This window comes from Zootoca vivipara, chromosome 11, assembly GCF_963506605.1.
Source record: "Zootoca vivipara chromosome 11, rZooViv1.1, whole genome shotgun sequence".
NCBI lineage: Eukaryota > Metazoa > Chordata > Lepidosauria > Squamata > Lacertidae > Zootoca > Zootoca vivipara.
In genome coordinates this window covers 15,505,303-15,523,537 of record NC_083286.1, presented here as the reverse complement: position 1 = coordinate 15,523,537, position 18,235 = coordinate 15,505,303, and the positions used below count along the sequence as shown (strand labels likewise).

Here is an 18,235-nt window from a genome sequence, read left to right as displayed (position 1 = left end):
TCCAACACACAATTACTGCAAAACTTGGAATAAGGCATCTTCTTGACTAGCCCTGAATAAATAGGAACATTTGCGTTTGATGTATGTCTAACTCTGAAGCTCTTCCTTCTAGACCAGTGATGGCCAAACTTGGCCCTCCAGCTGTTTTGGGACTACAATTCCCATCATCCCTGAGCACTGGTCCTGTTGGCTAGGGATGATGGGAGTTGTAGTCCCAAAACAGCTGGAGGGCCGAGTTTGGCCATCACTGTTCTGGATGGTGCCCAGTTTATTAGAGCCCGACCGTGGGGTGGGGCAGATAGGATCAATCCGTGCATCAAAATACACACCCAATACCCTGGACTAAAGTTGGGAGACTGGAATGGTCCCAAAGCAGACACAATTGTGTAGGTCATCTGTGAACTATGACCACCCCCATCTATGGGCCTGCATGGAAATTTAGAAACTTTCTGTAAGTCCAATAGCATTCTACAATTTTTTTTTGGGGGGGGGCATACATACCAAAGGCACCTCCAATTTCAGCCCCACTAGTTGGAATATTGACGTTTACAATGCCACAGTCTGATCCCTTTGGCCTGGAAAGAAAGGAAAATCGATTACCAAAGCAGATGTCAGTATCAATTGTCCAGAAGGACCAATCTCCAACAACAAAGCTGGAGTTGGAAATTTCATCTTCTAGGCAATGTTTGAAGCAGATGTAAATACCCGGTCTACAGAAAAGGGGAGAGCCTTACCCAAGCCACCGGAATATCCTCCCCAAATCTTTGGTAAAGATGCTGCTGGAGAGACCTTGTTTTACTTCGTTGTTCCATGCAAAGGCTTCTTCTTCCGTCTGGAAATAAAAGCGTGCATTGTTAAATGAGTCGAGGTTACAGGGAAGCAGACAGAGGGCCTTCTCGGTGGTGGCGCCTGCCCTGTGGAACACCCTCACATCAGATGTCAAGGAAACAACTTTTAAAAGACATCTGAATTAGGGAAGTTTTTAAGGTTTGATGTTTCATCGCTTTTTCAATATTCTGTTGGGAGCTGCCCAGAGTGGAAACCCAACCAGATGGGCAGGGTATAAATTATTATTATTATTATTAAAAATGCACATGGCACTGCAGTTGTTCGAGATGAAACTAACGTCTCCATATAAATGAGGGAAGGGAAGGATTTTCCAGACTCTCCAAGCCCTCTTCCTTGGGGGAGGAATATAGCCTTGTCTCATGTGCCTCTTTGCGGTTTTTCAAATTCTGTCTCTGACTTGGAGGACTGAACATTTAAGGGTTCTCCTGGACTGTAATGGTGTTGTTGTGGCTACTCTCAAGTAAGGACGCCCAAGTCTGTGCTTGTCTTTAAAGGTTTTATTGCGCATAGTATTTACAGTGCAGAGATAGCAGAAAACATGACCTCCTAGTCACTTGCAGAATCCGGGAGTGGACATTTCCTGTTGCGTGACCAGCATAAGAGTTTGGGCACCCCGAAACGCCTCCTCCCGACCTTATGTTTAGTGGCACGCCTTAATTCAGGCGCTGGAAGGAGCTGCCTGTTCCCCACCACCTCTTGGTCAAGGCGGCGTAAAGGCTCTCCAACATCACTGAGCCTTTCCACCTCCATACCGCTAACTTCCTCATTTCCCCCACCTGACCCACTGTTGCTGCTCTCACTGGGTGAAGAGCTGGTCAACAGGATGGGGGGAGGTTCACTGTAGGAAGGTCCCCTGACACGGACCAAAGTATTTTCTTCATTTCCCTTGTTTCTCAGCTTCCTGTTCTTTCAAGCCCACCCTTCCTTTCCAAATTATCATTTATTTTATTCCTTTTTGAATGCTCCTGTTGTGTTTTATTGCGAGAGTAATACCATTCCAATTCCTCCCTGCTCCACCCTCCACAAAAAAAAAAACCCACAGCTGTTCCTTTTCCATAGTCCTCTTGCTGGTATGTAGGAGCTCAGGAGTTTTCTCCCCGAGCTCTGGTTTTCCAGAGAGGAAAATTGCCTGATACAACCCAGGGAAAAACCTAAGGAGCCAAGTTACAAATTGGTTGCAACACCACCAGTTACACAATATGTTTAAATTAGATAAAAAGAAAGGCTTTTTGTACCAAAGCTCACAATTTGAAGAAAAAAAAACTCCTGCAAAATAAGGATAAACTTTTGTCTAAAATGTATAATTTTCGACTAGAATGGGAAACAAAAGACGAGCTTGTTAAAGCTTCTATGACACACTGGGCAATAGATATAGGACACAATATAGATCTGAACCTCTGGGAGAAACTCTGGAAAAGTGACCTGAAATTTACTGCAGTTGTTCATTGAAAGAGAATTATTTGAAAAGGATTCATAGGTGGTACTTAACTCTGAGCAGGTAAGCTAAGGTTTATAAAACAGAATCAGGTAAGTGTTGGAAGTGTAAAGAAGTGGAGGGAACATTCTTCCACATGTGGTGGACATGTAAAAAGGTGAAAGGGTATTGGGAAATGATCCATAATGAATTGAAAAAAAATGTTTGAAAGTACTTTCCAAAAAAAAAACCCAGAGTCCTTTTTGTTGGGGATAACCCAGACTGAAATTCCCAGGTGTCAGAAAAGGTTATTTATGTATGTGAAAACTGCAGCCTTTGTTTTGTTAGCCCCAAATTGGAAAGTAAGTAAGGTCCCAACTAAAGAAGATTGGCAATTTAAGTGACAAAATATGCAGAACTTGCTGATTTAGCATATAGAAGAAGAGAGCAAGAAGGACACACGTTTAAAGAAGACTGGAAAACCTTTATTGAATATATGGAAAATATATGCTTCCATATATGGCAGCATTAAGATAAATTCAACAGAGTAAATAATTTTTGATGGATGTAGAAGTGGAAAACTAATTTGAATGGATATAGTAAAATATGCAGGGATGTATGATATGTAAAATGAACCATGAAAAGATGAGAAGGGAAGTCATTGGATATTTTACAGTCTGTAAAATGTTTATCTGAAATTGTAAAACAGAAAATCTAATAAAAATTATTACAATATATATATATATATATTGCCTGACACAACCCATGCTATGGCCAACATAATTAACACCATTTGGTGACAAATGTCCCTGGATAAATGTCATCTTAAAAATACAGCACCTCAATGTTCTGTTGCCAACTGTCAATCAAAACTTGAAAGGAATTTAAGTTGAATCCTTGAAGGTTTCCAATACCTGGAGGCTGACTCGTGCAATTCAGCACCATTTTTATGGGCCAATAATTTCCCCTCCCTTCTTCATGATGCCACCACCTTTGAACGTGTAAAAAAAAAAAGGAGTCTTTAACACCCAAACCAGACCCGTTTGCTTACCTTAAATTTTATCACGTACAAAATAGGGACAAACGTCTCCGTCTGCACAATCGGCGCATTATGTGGAAGGCCAGTCACAATGGTCGGCTCGACATAGTTTCCGGGACGATCCATAACCTGGAATGGAAAAGGTGAAGAAGAAAAGGGCATAATTGCTTCTCCAATTGCGAGGAGGTAGCTGTCAGAAAATAAGCTGATCACTTCATAAAACTCTCTCTGGTTGGTGTGTCCATGGCGCAGAACGCAGGGTCAGGGAAAGCTGAAAAATTGCAGCTCTAGACGTGTTCGAAAGTCACCGATCATGCCACAAACATGTTTTTGTGAACTGGCTGGCCTGAAGAGTCATCTTTTTAGTTTATTCTTGGTCTCAAGGAGGGGATTTTGGGCTCGTCCACACTTTCCAGGCAGTTTTTCATTTCTCAGGCCGCTTTCCCCAGGAAAACCAGTTGTTTACCGCTGAACTGGAACAAATGTCCGTCTGCGGAAAGACAGATTGACGCTTCTTCCAATTCAGCGCTGAACAGCAGGTTTTCCAGGGGGGGAATCAGTGGGGCAGATAGATGTGAGGAAGAGCTTTCTGTTTTTTAAATACGTTATGCCAAACAAAGCAGACACATTCGGGCCTATCAAGAGATGCCCTGCTTTAAGTCACATTCTGAGCGGCATAAGTAATTTTAGTCTAGAGGAAAAGTTGCTTCCTTCCACCCATGGATGACTAACTGTTGGCCCTCCTGGTGTCGCTGGACTAAAATGCCCATCATTCCTGACCACCGGGCATGCTGGCCGGGGCTGATGGGAGCCCACCTGGAGGGCACGGCATCAGCCAGGTCTGCTCTAGCAGAATATTTGACTCTTGATCACACTTTGCTTCTTTGCAGGCCGGACAAAGTCTTCCACATCTGGCTGGTGAAAAGAATCAGTGTTGGAAGAAAGCCCCAGGATCTTCTAGTCCAGGGGTGTCCGACAGGTCGATCACTCTATCCTCATCACTCATGTTGTTTAGAAGTCCCCTCTCCCTTTGGTCTTCCCCTGTGTCATGTTTAGTGGGCGTTCCTTTGTTGTCTGCTGTAGTGCTGCGTTCGTCTGTGAGCGGCTGAGTTGTTGGTGAGCGATTTATTGCCATTCTGTACACTTACTTTGAAAAAAGCTCAACAACTTAGGTAAGCCCCCCTAAAAATGCTTAACAACTCTGGGAAGCCCCCCCCTAAAATAAGGTCAATGGACAACAACTGCCCCCCTTAAAAAAGGCCTGCCCTCCCTCAAAAAATAACTCTGAACTCCCCCCTCCCAAATGGGTAGATCACTGCCAGATTTTTTTGGGGGGGGGGAGTAGATCGCAGTCTCTTGGGAGTTGGACGTCCCTGTTCTGGTCTAACTATGCAGCTGTCCCTAACGGGGATTGAGCCTGCAACCTTGGCGTCACCAGCATCACACTCTAACCCAGGGGTCCCCAGACTTACCCGCCTTTGGGCCAGTGCCCGCCGCGCCGATCGCGCGGCGGGCTGGAGGGCGGGGGAGTGCGCGCCAGTGCGCATGCGCACACCCATTTACTGGTGCGATGGCGCGCTTCCAGGCTGAAAAAAATCGCCGAAAATTGTTTGTGCACATGCGTATGGGCCTCCCCCGACCCGGAAGTGCACCTCCCCCGACCCGGAAGTGCACCGGAAATGACCTCTTCTGGGTCGGGAGAGGCCCATACGCATGCACAGAAATGATTTTCAGCAATTTTTTCAGATCTGGAATGGCGCCGCCGCGCAGCGCGCCGCAAGAGCAGGCAGCGGGGGTCGTCGCGGGCCGGATTGGGAGGCCAATTGGGCCGCATCTGGCCCGCGGTCCGTAGTCTGGGGACCCCTACTCTAACCAATTAACGTCAACGTTGAAGCCAGCCGACCAACCAACCATTAGGTTTACATCAACTCTTCCATTTGCACTTGAACCCTTCTTGTGTTTTATGCACCATCACAGGCACAATAGAACAGTCATAACACAGCCAAACCTTTCCAACAACCTGCAGAACCGAACAGGACGGAACTTTCACTAAAATGTCTAATTTCACTAAAATGGCCTGCTTTCAGCAGAACTCATAACCTCACAAAGACAGCAGATTCCCCGTCAACTTTGAAATGCCCATGGATATTAGTTGGTGAATTCAGAGTACAGGGGACCCTCTGGATACAAACTTAATTCATTCCGGGGGTCCATTCGCGCCCCCCGAAAATAACAGAGAGGTGTGCTCCTGCGCATGCACACAGTGCGATTGAGAGCTTCTGCGCATGCATGCACAGCGAAACCCGGAAGTATACACTTCCGGGTTTGCCGTGGCCGTAACTCGAAGATTCCTTATCCAGAGGGAAAATAACAGAGAGGTGTGCTCCTGCGCATGCACACGGTGCGATTGAGAGCTTCTGCGCATGCGTGCACAGCGAAACCCGGGTTTGCCGTGGCCGTAACTCGAAGATTCCGTATCCAGAGGGATACGTAAAGTAGAGGTACAACTGTATAACTACCAAGGAATTTCACCTTTTAGGCTTTACGGTGGGGTTTTGTTTTAAAATTATCCGTCATCCAGAAAACCCTGATCAGAAATAAAACTAATCAATGACCCATCCTGCAAGCAGCTTTTATCCTCCAAGGGGAAAAAAAAAGTGCACCATTGTTGGGAGAAACACGTTCAAGATGACAGCTTCAACTTTTTTTGTAATCGTAGGGAAAATATATAGAGATATACGAGTATTTATGAGATTAATCACCTTCCCACCATAGACCACAGAGCCACCTTGCTGTTTGGCCTGTGCCACGGCATCAACATACAACTTCACCGCTTGCTCGGTGTGCAGAGGGCCATAGAGGGTGCTTGCTGCAAAAAAGAAAAGGGAAAAAAGTGTATATCTGAGCAGGGCCCACAGCTAACATTTACCACAATGCCTACCACTATCTCGTCTTGAGAACTACACAGCATTTCTTCATCTACTTGTCATGCCAAGTTCTATATATTCCAGCATTCTAAGGTGCCTTTCTTCTCTCGAAATAAAGTCAATCTAGAATTTAAAAAGATGGCCGGACGTGATATAAAGAATATATGGGGGAAATATTATAACAAGAAAATGAATGTAACAGACCGGAAGAAAGAAATACTCAGCCGTAGACGTGACAAAGCTAATGAACATAATTTAGAAAAGTAAGAAAATGTAGTCAAAAAGACAACAGATAGGAAACCAGAGAAAGAGTGGAAGGGGAGTTAAAATTAAGGCTTATAAGAGTGAATTAAATTGGAGGGACAATATATGCTACTATTATTAGAGATATATAGTCATGGTACTATTATTTAAATAATCTTATGTTTATGTTATTCCCCCCCCCCTTTCATAATACCAGGTGTTTGACTATAACATACTATGCACTAATGATATGATAAAACAGAAAAGCAAGCAGGATGCTACTGGAGTCTTCAGAGCTTCTGCTGGTGATGTCTAATTTGCGCACCACCTTTTTTGCATGTAATCATTATTTTAGGTGTGAAAGGTGTGGTTTTTTTATGCTAGATCCCTCCCCGATGGGCCCAAATTTGTTGCAATGCGGTTCAGCGGTTACGGTGAAAGGCTGGGACACCTACGCTTGGCCCAAGTTGGAGCTGCTTGAAACAATTTTCTTGCACCAAAATGCAGCTTTTCCTTCCTAAGCAAGAGAAGCAGCTGTTTGGGCAAGGCCTTTGGGTGGTTCAAAACCCCCACACGTGTGCGCAGAGTTTCTTCTCAGACACCTCATGGGTAATCCCATAAGGTGGAGGCAGATCTATGAAATGGAAGCTTGGGAAGTGGGCAACTGTTCAGTTCTCCCAAACTGCAATGCCAACTAAGAACCACCATGCAATGCTTCCCAGAGTAGAGAGGAGCTCTTACCGTCCCAAGGATCTCCAATACGGACTTGTGCGTACGCCTTTACAAGTTTCTCCACCACTTCATCATGGATGCTTTCATGCAAAAACTAAGCAGAACATTAGAAGAAGAAAAATATGTTTAAGATTGGCAACAGCGGTGCTAACTTCTAAGGTCCTGCAGAGAGCAGCGGGGCTGCTAAAAGTTTGTTCCGAACGTTGAAAATGCGAATATGGCCGTACCTTCAAAGTCGAACGGAATCCATTCCAGAAGTCCGTTTGACTTCCAAAAATTTCAAAAACCAAAGTGTGGCTTCTGATTGGCTGCAGGAAGCTTCTGCAGCCAATCAGAAGCCGTGGAAGCTCTGTCGGATGTTCAGCTTCCAAAAAAAAGTTTGCAAACCAGAACACTCACTTCTCGGTTTGTGGTGTTCGGGAGCCAAAACGTTAGAGAACTAAGCTGTTCGAAAACCAAGATATGACTGTGAAGCACTTCCATTTTTATGCTGTCCTCGATATCAAACTAAGTTATGGCAAGTTCCCCTTTCTCCCCAGGTATGTACTGAGAAATGCACATTCTATTTCTCAACCAAATGGCATATAGTGCATTTTTGAGAGCTGGCAAATGCTGCCACCATCTCTGGGTAAAATTGACAAGACGTTTAAAGCGGAAATTAACAAAGCCCAACATATTCAAACAGCAGCAGCAAAAGGCTCTAGAACCCGGTTACTTTTGCATACAAAGGGCCCTTTTTTGCACAGCAATAGGTCTGGCAAACCATAAAACAGAATTTGAAGATCTTCAGTCTGCCTAATGCCAAATAATAGCACTTTGAGTTAAAACATTTAATCAAAGACTTAGAATACAGTGCACATTTTGGTCTTTAAAGTAAAAACATTGAATTATTTCACTGTGCACAATCAGGAGAAAACTAGGTACTTCTCCTAAATCTCTCTGAAACCCATGAGGTTTTAAGTAACTGCTGTTTTAAATGAGATGTTGCCAACATTTCCTCTTCACCTATTGGGTTTTATTCATTTGCATAAGCCAGCAATTCATAACTATATTTTCCTATTCATTGCGAACTAGGGAGATCTGATCAGAATTTAAATAACCTTATTTCAAAAGCAAGCAGTAATAATGGGAGACATCAAACATCACGCACAAGCAGACATCCATTAACACAGCGGGTCTTTCCCTTCTCCTCCTGCAGCCCCAATATCCCAAAATACGCCTTGAAAAGCTTGAGGACCCTCCATAGGAGATTTGGAAGGCAGGTCAGGGGGAAAGGAGGGGAAATCTTGTTCTACAATCAGGCATGCCTCACTAGATATCCCCCTATGAGTTTAGAACGAATGGTTTCGGAATAATAATAAAAAAGAATATTAAAAGATCATTTGGGATTTTTCCCAGGCTTCTTTGAAGCCTGTGATCTGTTGGCTAAGCATGGCTCATTTGGCAAACAGAATTTATCCAATGTTTGAAAGATTGGAAAAAAAAACATTTTTACAGAACCACACCAATCCAAACTGTGCTGGAGACATTTTTTTAAAAAAGGTAATCACTTCGGAATTAACCAGAGTTCTTCTGCTTCCATTCTTTGCTAACAGGCCTTCTTGGTAGTGGCACCAGCCCTGTGGAACGCCCTCCCATCAGATGTCAAGGAAATAAACAGCTATCTGACTTTTAGAAGACATCTGAAGACAGCCCTGTTTAGGGAAGTTTTTAATGTTTGATGTTTTATCGTGTTTTTAATATTCTGTTGGGAGCTGCCCAGAGTGGCGGGGGAAACCCAGCCAGGTGGGCAGGGTATATATAAATGAATAAATTGTTATTATTATTATGTTAATGATGATGGAAGGCATACACCAGGCATCCCCAAACTGCGGCCCTCCAGATGTATTGGCCTACAGCTCCCATGATCCCTAGCTAACAGGACCAGTGGTCAGGGAAGATGGGAATTGTAGTCCAAAACATCTGGAGGGCCGAAGTTTGGGGATGCCTAGCATACACGAACGACAACGAACAGAGCATTCCATCATTATGATGTGGAGTATTTTCACATAAATTACGTAATAATGCAACAGGAACATACCTAATAGTTATGTAGTGATTCGTTGAAAAGTTTCTATGGGCAGTCAGAGCTGCTCCTAATCGGTGGAGGCTAGTCCCTTAGGATAGGCAAAGGCAAACTCTGCCCTCCACATAATTTTGGGACTACAACTCCCATCATCCCTGACCACTGGTCCTGTTAGCTAGGGATGATGGGAGTTGTAGTCCCAAAACATCTGGAGCGCCAAGGTTGCCCCTATGCCTGCCTTAGGACAAACCAAGCTCAGTTCGTCCTCCGCCAGATTTTACTCGCTTCTTTTTCCTTAGTGGCAGTGTCACCCTTTGCACAGTTTCAGCAAGGAGGACGGCCAAGATGGGGTCAAAGCGATAACTACTTGGGTCTGTCTATCGTTGGGGTCTAGCTCCACCAAGCCGATGGCCTGCCATCCTACCAGCCCCGACACAAACAGTGCCATATTTACATATAAGCTAAACAAGCTATAGCTTAGGGCCCCACTCTCTTGGGGGCCCCAAAAAAATTAAAGGAAAAAAACCCTGGATGTAAATTTCCAAAATATAAGATAACAAATAAAATCAAACCTACATACAGCAACAGTGTTGTGTAGGCTCCTATGATATATGTAATGGGCCCTGCCTGCTAGCCTGCTCCCTAAAATATCACTGGTTTGCTCATTTCTATATATAGGGTGTCTACAATCTGCATGGACTGGCTGCATGGCAACATGTGGCATGCAGCTGCAGACTAGCACAGTTGAATGTAGGTCAAGCTGTTGTACCTGTTATCTAATATTAAAATACATATAGTGGTACCTCAGGTTACAAACACCTCGGGTTACAGACTCCGCTAACCCGGAAGTAGTACCTTGGGTTAAGGACTTTACCTCAGGATGAGAACAGAAATCGTGTGGTGGTGCGGCGGCGGCAGCGGGAGGCCCCATTAGCTAAAGTGGTACCTCTGGTTAAGAATGGTTTCAGGTTAAGAACAGACCTCCGGAACGAATTAAGTTCGTAACCAGAGGTACCACTGTATTTTGTTATGTGCAAATGGCTTTAGATACCTATTAGGTCCATAAATTACCATATAGCATACAGTGGTGCCTCGCTTAACGAATGCCCTGCTTTACGAAATTGCCTCGCTAGACGAATTCGTTTTACGAAAAATTCATCTAATGAATCACGGTTTCCCATAGGAATGCATTGAAATTCAATTAATGCGTTCCTATGGGCAAAAAAAAATTGCAAAAAATTCAATACATTCCTATGGGATTCGCTAGACGAATTTTTCGTTATAAGAAAAGACCCGTGAAATGAATTAAATTCATCTAGCGAGGCACCACTGTATATTCAACACAAAAAACAGCAACAATTTGTTGTTGACAAAGGACAGCTAGACATATAAAGGGCCCCATTACCGTCAGTAGCTTAGGGCCTCATCAAACCTAAATTTATCCAAGCCAGCACTGTTCCTAACGCCACTGCAGGCGTCCGGCTACCATCCAAACAGGCGTTTGGAGAAGACACGGAAATCCCAGCGCTTCTTACCAGCCTCCTGGCAGTTGTGCATCTCTGGCCTGCTGTCCCCACAGCCGCAAAGAGGGCAGACGGAATGACCAGGTGAAGGTCGGCATCGTCGAAGACTGCAAGGGGTTGAGAGGAGAGATGGCAAAACTGACTGGAAAACTCAGAACCCAAAAGGACAAAAACTTTATAAAAGAATGGGGGGAAATGTTAAGTTGTTTAGGAGACCACTGTAAGCAGATGGAAACATTGGCAAGATTTTGATTTCACTTGAAGTGTAACAAATACCATGGACAATATGGATTTAGAGTATGGAAGAATATGCAGTTGTAAATGTTCAAAATGGGACCCCATGGAGGGCGTAGGGGGAAGTCCCGAGATTTGAGGAATCTCTGTATATGGATATATATTTGGATTTTTATAACTTTGTACAGTGGTACCTCGAGTTACAAAAGCCCCAGGTTACAAACGCTTCAGGTTACAAACTCCGCTAACCTGGAAGAGTTACCTTGAGTTGAGAACTTTGCCCCAGGATGAGAATGGAAATCATGTGTTGGCAAGAGGCCCCATTATGAAAGCATGCCTCTCGTTAAGAACAGTTTCAGGTTAAGAATGGACCTCCGAAACGAATTAAGTTCGTAATTAGAGGTACCACTGTATTTGTAAAACCAATATTTTATTTTATTTTAAAGACGCATTGGGGAAGAGAGAAGCAGGTTTTGATTCGGAAAGCATTCAATGGCCTTTATAGGCAGCAGCAAAAAACCGGAAAGGCCTCAGAGTACAAAATTGCCAACCAACAGCAAAACATATTAAAAAAAACCTTGTGGGTAGTAATATAATAATAATAATAATAATAATAATAATAATAATAATAATAATAATAATAATTTATTGTTATTGTTATTATTATTATTATTATTATTAATAATACCCCGCCCATCTGGCTGGGTTTCCCCAGACAATCTGGGCGGCTTCCAACAGAAAAATGAAATAAAATAATCTATTAAAAATTAATAGTTAAAATCACCAAACATAACTAAATTCAATCCACTGATTTCAACAGTCTTATTATTTTTTACTCCGAGTAACAGCTGAAAATCCCCTTTTGTTTTTAATCGAGGAGAATCGCCCAGTTCCCCGCAGATCTGGTGAGACAGGTACACAGTGAAGTATAACTGGGTAGTGCAAAACACACACTGCACAAAAAAGATAAAGCAGAAACGTCTTCTGTAGGGAACTTCTGGCCCTCTCGATTTTGCTGAGCTGCAACTTTGATTCACACATAACAGCTCTGCAACTAATCTGCTACCACCGTTGATCTGGAACTGTATCAAACGCCGCAGAGCAAAATGGAGGTGCCACCTGGCCCCCGATTTTATGGTCAAGAAAAACAAGGGTGTCCCAGTTTTTTCTCTGGATTCGTATTCACTGGCATTAGGAGGCCAAAGAGGACTCTGCGGAATTTTGGGCAGGAATGTGGCAAGGACCAAATGAAGCAAAAGACTTTCCTTGGTGGAGTGAAGTTGAAAGGAAAGGATATTAAGCGCCGCTTCACAACAGATTTTGAGCACCCTCTTAAACGCAAACACCAGCAGTTCATGACGAAAGCAGGGCCTGGGTTTCAGTCAACCATTCACGTGGACTCAAATTTCCAGGAAAATCCTTAGTACATGCAGCAAAACCATTGTCCAAGCGCATTCACTCAGCCAGAGATCAGCTTTAAAGTTTAAAGAAAATATTAATTACCGATAATAGCGTTGTTTCCACCAAGCTCCAACAGAGACCGTCCTATTGAAATAAAAAAGCAGTAAGCCATGTGAACATTACCCACAATTCCTAGCTAGGAATATGCCCTCCTCATGCCCGGTTCTCATAATGACTTTGCCGCTTTGAGCGGGTTTTATATATATATATATATATATATATATATATATATATATATATATATATATATATAAACCAAACAGTGTATAAAATTTATGGACTAAAGTAAGTAAGTAAAGAGGATCACAAAAGAAGGGAGTCAAAGTTTTTGGTGTTTTTTTTTTTTTTGAAGCAGCTTCTTCTGTAAGCTGGGGGGAAAAACCTTGATTCAGATCACAATTCAAGATTCCTCTCTGTGCATGCAAAGGGCTTGTGCATGATGTTTCTTGTAAGAACATAGGAAGGAGTTCTGCTGGACCAAAGCCAGCACTCTTTCCACTTGCAGTTAATTATTATTATTAATTGAATTTGTGTATTGCCCTTTACCTGAAGAACATGGGGCAGTTGACAACATGGAAAATGGTAAGACTCCTTGAATTCAGAAGAGATACTGGATCACGATACTCCACTTACCAAATCTCTCCTGAACCACCATCGCTACTTGCTTGCCCACATTTGTGCTGCCAGTGAAGGACAAGAGATCCACTCTTTCATCCTTTGCCATCGCTTTCCTACAGAGGTCAAAGGAAGATTCTTAGTCAGTGACAAAACAGGTAGAATTAGAAAGTATGTTAGGGTGGGAGGAAAGTGGAGCAGTGCCCTTCACTCTCAAAACACATTGCATTTGTGCCAATCAAAAATTTAATTCCTGCGACACTCCTCAGCCATCAACTTCACTATTTGTCTAAAGCAGGGGTTCCCAACAAAATTTTCTCGAGGACCCCTCATCGAGCCGCTATTGTGACAAGGACCCCCATTAATTCCTAATCCTAAAATTAAAAAGTGAGAGAGCCAAATTAAGAGTCTTTTTATATTTTATATTTATACGTTTTTTACAGTTACAACAGAGTACTCCATCAGTATACAGTTAGTTTTAATTTTCAGTTCTTAATGAGATGAGTTAAATCTGTCCTTTGAGTCCATTATTTCTGAAATATTAGGTTCCAGGGAGGAGGGAGGGGAATGGAGAAGACAGGGTACCTGCGCAGTAGTGCACAAATGAAGCCGACGCGCGCAAAGCATCTTGGGGAGGTGAGCGTTAGTAGAATGCGCGCGCTGCCTCTTTGCAAAACAGTAGTGTTTGTAAAGCGCCACCTAACGGCATACAGCAGAACTACTGCCTCTATCTAATTCTAGTTTTGCGCTAGACTGCTCATGCAGGAAGCGGCCAAAACAAAAAATCTGTTATCATACGAAATATATTTAATATATTTTTTATTCTAATAGCATCTTGCGGACCCCTCTGGCATAGCTCGCGGACCCCTGGGGGTCCACGGACCACCTGTTGGGAACCACTGGTCTAAAGGCAAGTAGTATTTTTAACAGCCTGAACAAGCTTCCTTCTGCCATCTCATGCCATGTTTGCATTCATTTCCCCAAATCCATTGCTTCTTTTGTTTCCTACACTGCATTCGATTGCATCGCAATCGGAAGTCTACGGAATGCAAACGGCAATAACAACAAAGCGAAAGAAATATCAGCCGTAAAACGCAATTAAAATTCATGCCGCATCTAGCCCAAAGTTATCGCAACTGCAGAAAAGATCATAAAGTGGTCCACCAAGAAAGATCATTAAGTGGTCCACCAAGACCACCAGTGATTTTCAAGTGGCCCAAGGGGGGAAATTTGAAAACCAGCGCTTTAGCGTTCCGCTCTGCCACTCAGAGATTACGGAGCATATATATTTGAAAGTTTATGTATTTGGAGGGAGAGCACACCAAAGTTGCCACAGGACAGCTATTCCTTTTAAGTGTGCAAAACTGAACCTTGAGGAAGGTTCAGAATGGCTGTTAGAATGACTTATCAGCGATAGGTGTGCTTTCTTACTGTAAATTCAACCTCCTAGTTAAGCTGACATTTCTAGCCATCATATTTGTGGTAGTGGGAGCACAATGCAATCCTTTATCTGGAGAGAGCCCCGCCATACCCAACGGAGCAGATATGCAGGGGACGGCGTTGTCATGTCAAATCTAGGCCTACTGAGGGGGTGGGTTTTCCTTTAGTAAGGAGATCATAGTTTAAGTGAAAGCTCGTTCTTCTTGTTCTGACGCAACGAGTCAATAGCGTATGGAACATTTGCAGCTGTAGATTAAAAGTACCGTTAAGAGGTTAACGGAAATTTAACAAGATTCACCAGACTATATTCCCGAACTGTGCATAAAAAGACCAAACGTTGCGCCTACCCAATATCTGCCCCACCGCAGACCAGAGAGCAGATGGCACCAGGCAGTTTGTTATCCTCCAGAACCTGGGCAAGTATTCTAGGAAACAAAGAAAGAAGATTCATTAGATGTCCTGATGGTTCCTTGGCGAAAGGATTACACGTGCAGGACATAGTGAGACTTTTCTTTTCATCACCTTGCCAAACGCACACACAAAAAGGTCGTATTCAACTGAGAGCTAGGTGGAAGCATGCACAGAACAACTTCGGCTTGGTCAACAGGACTGTCCCCCTCCTTCTCCCACATTCACCCCCTAAATCTGTTCTGGAGGGTTTGTAGAAACCCCCAAAATTGAGGTGTGGAACAATGTGGAGAAGAGGCAGCTCACACATGACCTTTCCGTGCCAGCATCCCCCCCTAATGCAACCAAAGTAGGGACGTTGCCGTAGACCTCTCATTTCAGACGTTACCAGAGAAGCCCGGGATGCAAATTGTAGCGAATTGGCACTCAGCCAGCTTCTTAAAACAATGCAGAAGAATGAACAAGAGACAGAAAGGAAGCACAGAGGTTCTAGCGATAGAGGTAAGTGAAAACTCACTTTGTAACGGCGACACTAACGAGGGATGTTGTAGGGGCACCTTTCCTTTGGAAGGAAACAAACCAGGAAAGATTATTCTTCCCAACTGCTTATTTTAAAATGAACACTGCGCGATATTTTAAGAAACTGCTACATTAGGACACCTAAAATTACCTAAAGTAGATCACCAGCTTTTCATCTTTTCTTTTCATTTTAACCTGGTTCTAAAATCATAGAGAACTCTGAACCACATGCAACTTTGAAGTAACAGGCCACCAATGTTTGGTGACTTAAGGCTTGAGTACAGTGTTAGAAACTAAAGATGTATAAGCTACGTGCCAAAAGGCTCCTTAAACCAAGTCACCAAAATGGAATGTCTAGTTGCCATTTCAGGGCAAGACAACTCTAAAGTCTTATTTTTCTAATAATAATAATAATAATTTTTATTTATACCCCACCCTCCCCAGTCAAAGCTGGGCTCAGGGCGGCTAACACCAATAAAATTACAATCAAACATAAAAAGCAATTAATTAAAATACAGATTAAAATACAATATTAAAATTTAAAATGCAGCCTCATTTTAAGTAGTCCAAAAATCCAAGCCATGAGGTAGGAAAACACAGGGGTCAGACTAAGTCCAACCCAAAGGCCAGGCGGAACAGCTCTGTCTTGCAGGCCCTGCGGAAAGATGACAAATCCCGCAGGGCCCTGGTCTCCTGTGAAAGAGCATTCCACCAAGTTGGGGCCAATACTGAAAAGGCCCTGGCCCTAGTAGATGGACTGACTGTGATTCTCAGTTAAGCATCTGACTAGTTCAGATGTCAACCTTCAGCTAGTTTAAGAACTTCGAGTACTTAAAAGAAAAAAGTCACTTGATCCAGAGGCAGTCCAACTATATATTGGCCTGTTCCAACCTCTTTCTTAGCGGTGACGGGGACCATTCATAAGGCAAGAAAATTCTTTCCCAACTGTGAGCACAGCAGTGGGGGTGGGATAAATTAAAATAAGATACAACAACTAACTATAATCTCATTCACCGCTCCTACTCAGACTGCACAGAAAAAGCATTTCGGTTCCTGAAATTCATTCTGATTGTGCTGATAAAATATAACAGATAGAGTTCTACAGAATGTGTTGCTAGTGTGTGAAAACAGTCCAGATCTAATGATCCCCAGGCATACGCCTCCAGAGGGTGGAGATGTCCGGCATCTTCACTTGGTCACAAGTGGCCGATAGCCAGGGTACCTAAGCAAATAAGCATCAGAATCTTTCAATTGTAAAAATATGACTGGGCAGTTCTAGGCAACTATCTTGGCTGCTGAACAGAGATTCAATAAAGAAATGGAAACAGTCGCTGCTTTAAGCACATTCCAGAGAACTGCTGCGTAGACAAATAAATACTTAGGATATGGAAGGGTCGGGGAACCTGTGGACATTCAGATGTTGCTAGACTACAACTCCCATCATCCCCGACCTTTGGCTGTGCTAACTGAGCTCATGGGAGTTGGAATCCATCAACGTCCAGTTTCTGCATCTGTGGTGCACAGCTTTCCAACAACCAGGAAATATACTCAAACGGTGCAGTGCCCGTTGTTAAATTAGAGGCCACCAGTTAAAATCGTCACCATAAAGTAGGACAGATCAACTTACCAGAGGCAGACGTTGCCACAGACCATTGCAATTGCATTGTTCCAGCCATAAACTGCTACAGGAAAGTTGAAAGCTGTGATTATTCCTACTAATCCCACAGGATTCCATTGTTCTATTAAGGCATGCCCAGGCCCTGCAAATAAAAAGCCATGTAGAAGACGTTTGATGAGCATAGAATTTGATTTATTCTATTTATCCTTCTCATTATCCAAGGAACTCAGTGTACACAAGAATTAGCCAAATTCCACCCCCACAAGCACACTGTGTAGTAAAGCTTATTGTGATATTTAGGCACCAAGCTTATTTTAGTCAATAATCGAATGGCAGAGCCCTTCGCATCAAAGCAGAAAATGGCTCTGTTTGCATAGGATGAGCTCTACAAGCGGATAAGCCCAAAACCAGCTTGAGTAAAGAGTCAGGCTCCCTCCCTCTTTCCTCCGGCATACTTTGGGGCACAAGAATTTGGGAGGACGGCTTTGACTCGGTAAAGTTCCGCTTTTAAAATAATCTTGAGCTTATTGCTGTGTTCAAAACATAGGCGCCGGTTCAACACAGACTCTGCTTAGCTTAACAAGCCAGCCCGAGAAACCATGGTTTGAGCGCATTAAACCAGGTTTCAGTACTGAGTGCAAACCAGCATGACGGGAGCCTAATTCAATGGTTGCTCCCAATTTAGTGGTCTTCACAAGCATGGTGAAGCTTTCCAACAGCCATGAAATATACTCAAACGGGGGTGCTCTGGGGAGGAGAGGGGGGGGTGGAGGGAAGCCCAGACACAAAAATGGAACCTTTGAAGTGCTGCGCCTCGCAGGTTCCTCTTGTGGCAGGAGGGGACTTGTGGGGGGGCAGCATGAAGAAGGAGGAGGATTAAGTCAATATTATAAGGATAAGATTTGGAACTGGATTAGAAAACACGCCATAATTAATTAGAGAAATATACTGTATGTCTTGTTTGTCTTGTTTGTATAAAAATCCAATAAAAATTATTTATAAAAAAAAAGAAAAGAAATATACTCAAACGGTGCAACACCTAACAGGTCACCAGTTACTGTACGGTTTCATTAATTTTTGAGACAAAAAGTGCTCACGGGCAGCTTTTATATAATCTGAAACAAGATATCGTTTTTAAGATACAAAAC

At 43.2% G+C, this 18,235-nt stretch overlaps 1 protein-coding gene across 1 annotated transcript in view; it reads right to left on the bottom strand.

Moving 5' to 3' along the window:
• The window catches only part of ALDH7A1 (aldehyde dehydrogenase 7 family member A1), a 28,605-nt gene that overhangs the window by 4,020 nt on the left and 6,350 nt on the right, over positions 1 to 18,235 (bottom strand). The window contains exons 6-16 of the mRNA XM_035099986.2: positions 17,097 to 17,229; positions 15,468 to 15,512; positions 14,890 to 14,967; positions 13,121 to 13,218; positions 12,530 to 12,571; positions 10,805 to 10,899; positions 7,214 to 7,298; positions 6,065 to 6,171; positions 3,315 to 3,431; positions 735 to 832; positions 502 to 575 (exon numbers count right to left, since the gene is read on the bottom strand). Of these exons, the coding sequence (XP_034955877.2) occupies positions 502 to 575; positions 735 to 832; positions 3,315 to 3,431; positions 6,065 to 6,171; positions 7,214 to 7,298; positions 10,805 to 10,899; positions 12,530 to 12,571; positions 13,121 to 13,218; positions 14,890 to 14,967; positions 15,468 to 15,512; positions 17,097 to 17,229 (972 nt within the window). The remainder of the gene's footprint in view (positions 1 to 501; positions 576 to 734; positions 833 to 3,314; positions 3,432 to 6,064; positions 6,172 to 7,213; positions 7,299 to 10,804; positions 10,900 to 12,529; positions 12,572 to 13,120; positions 13,219 to 14,889; positions 14,968 to 15,467; positions 15,513 to 17,096; positions 17,230 to 18,235) is intronic.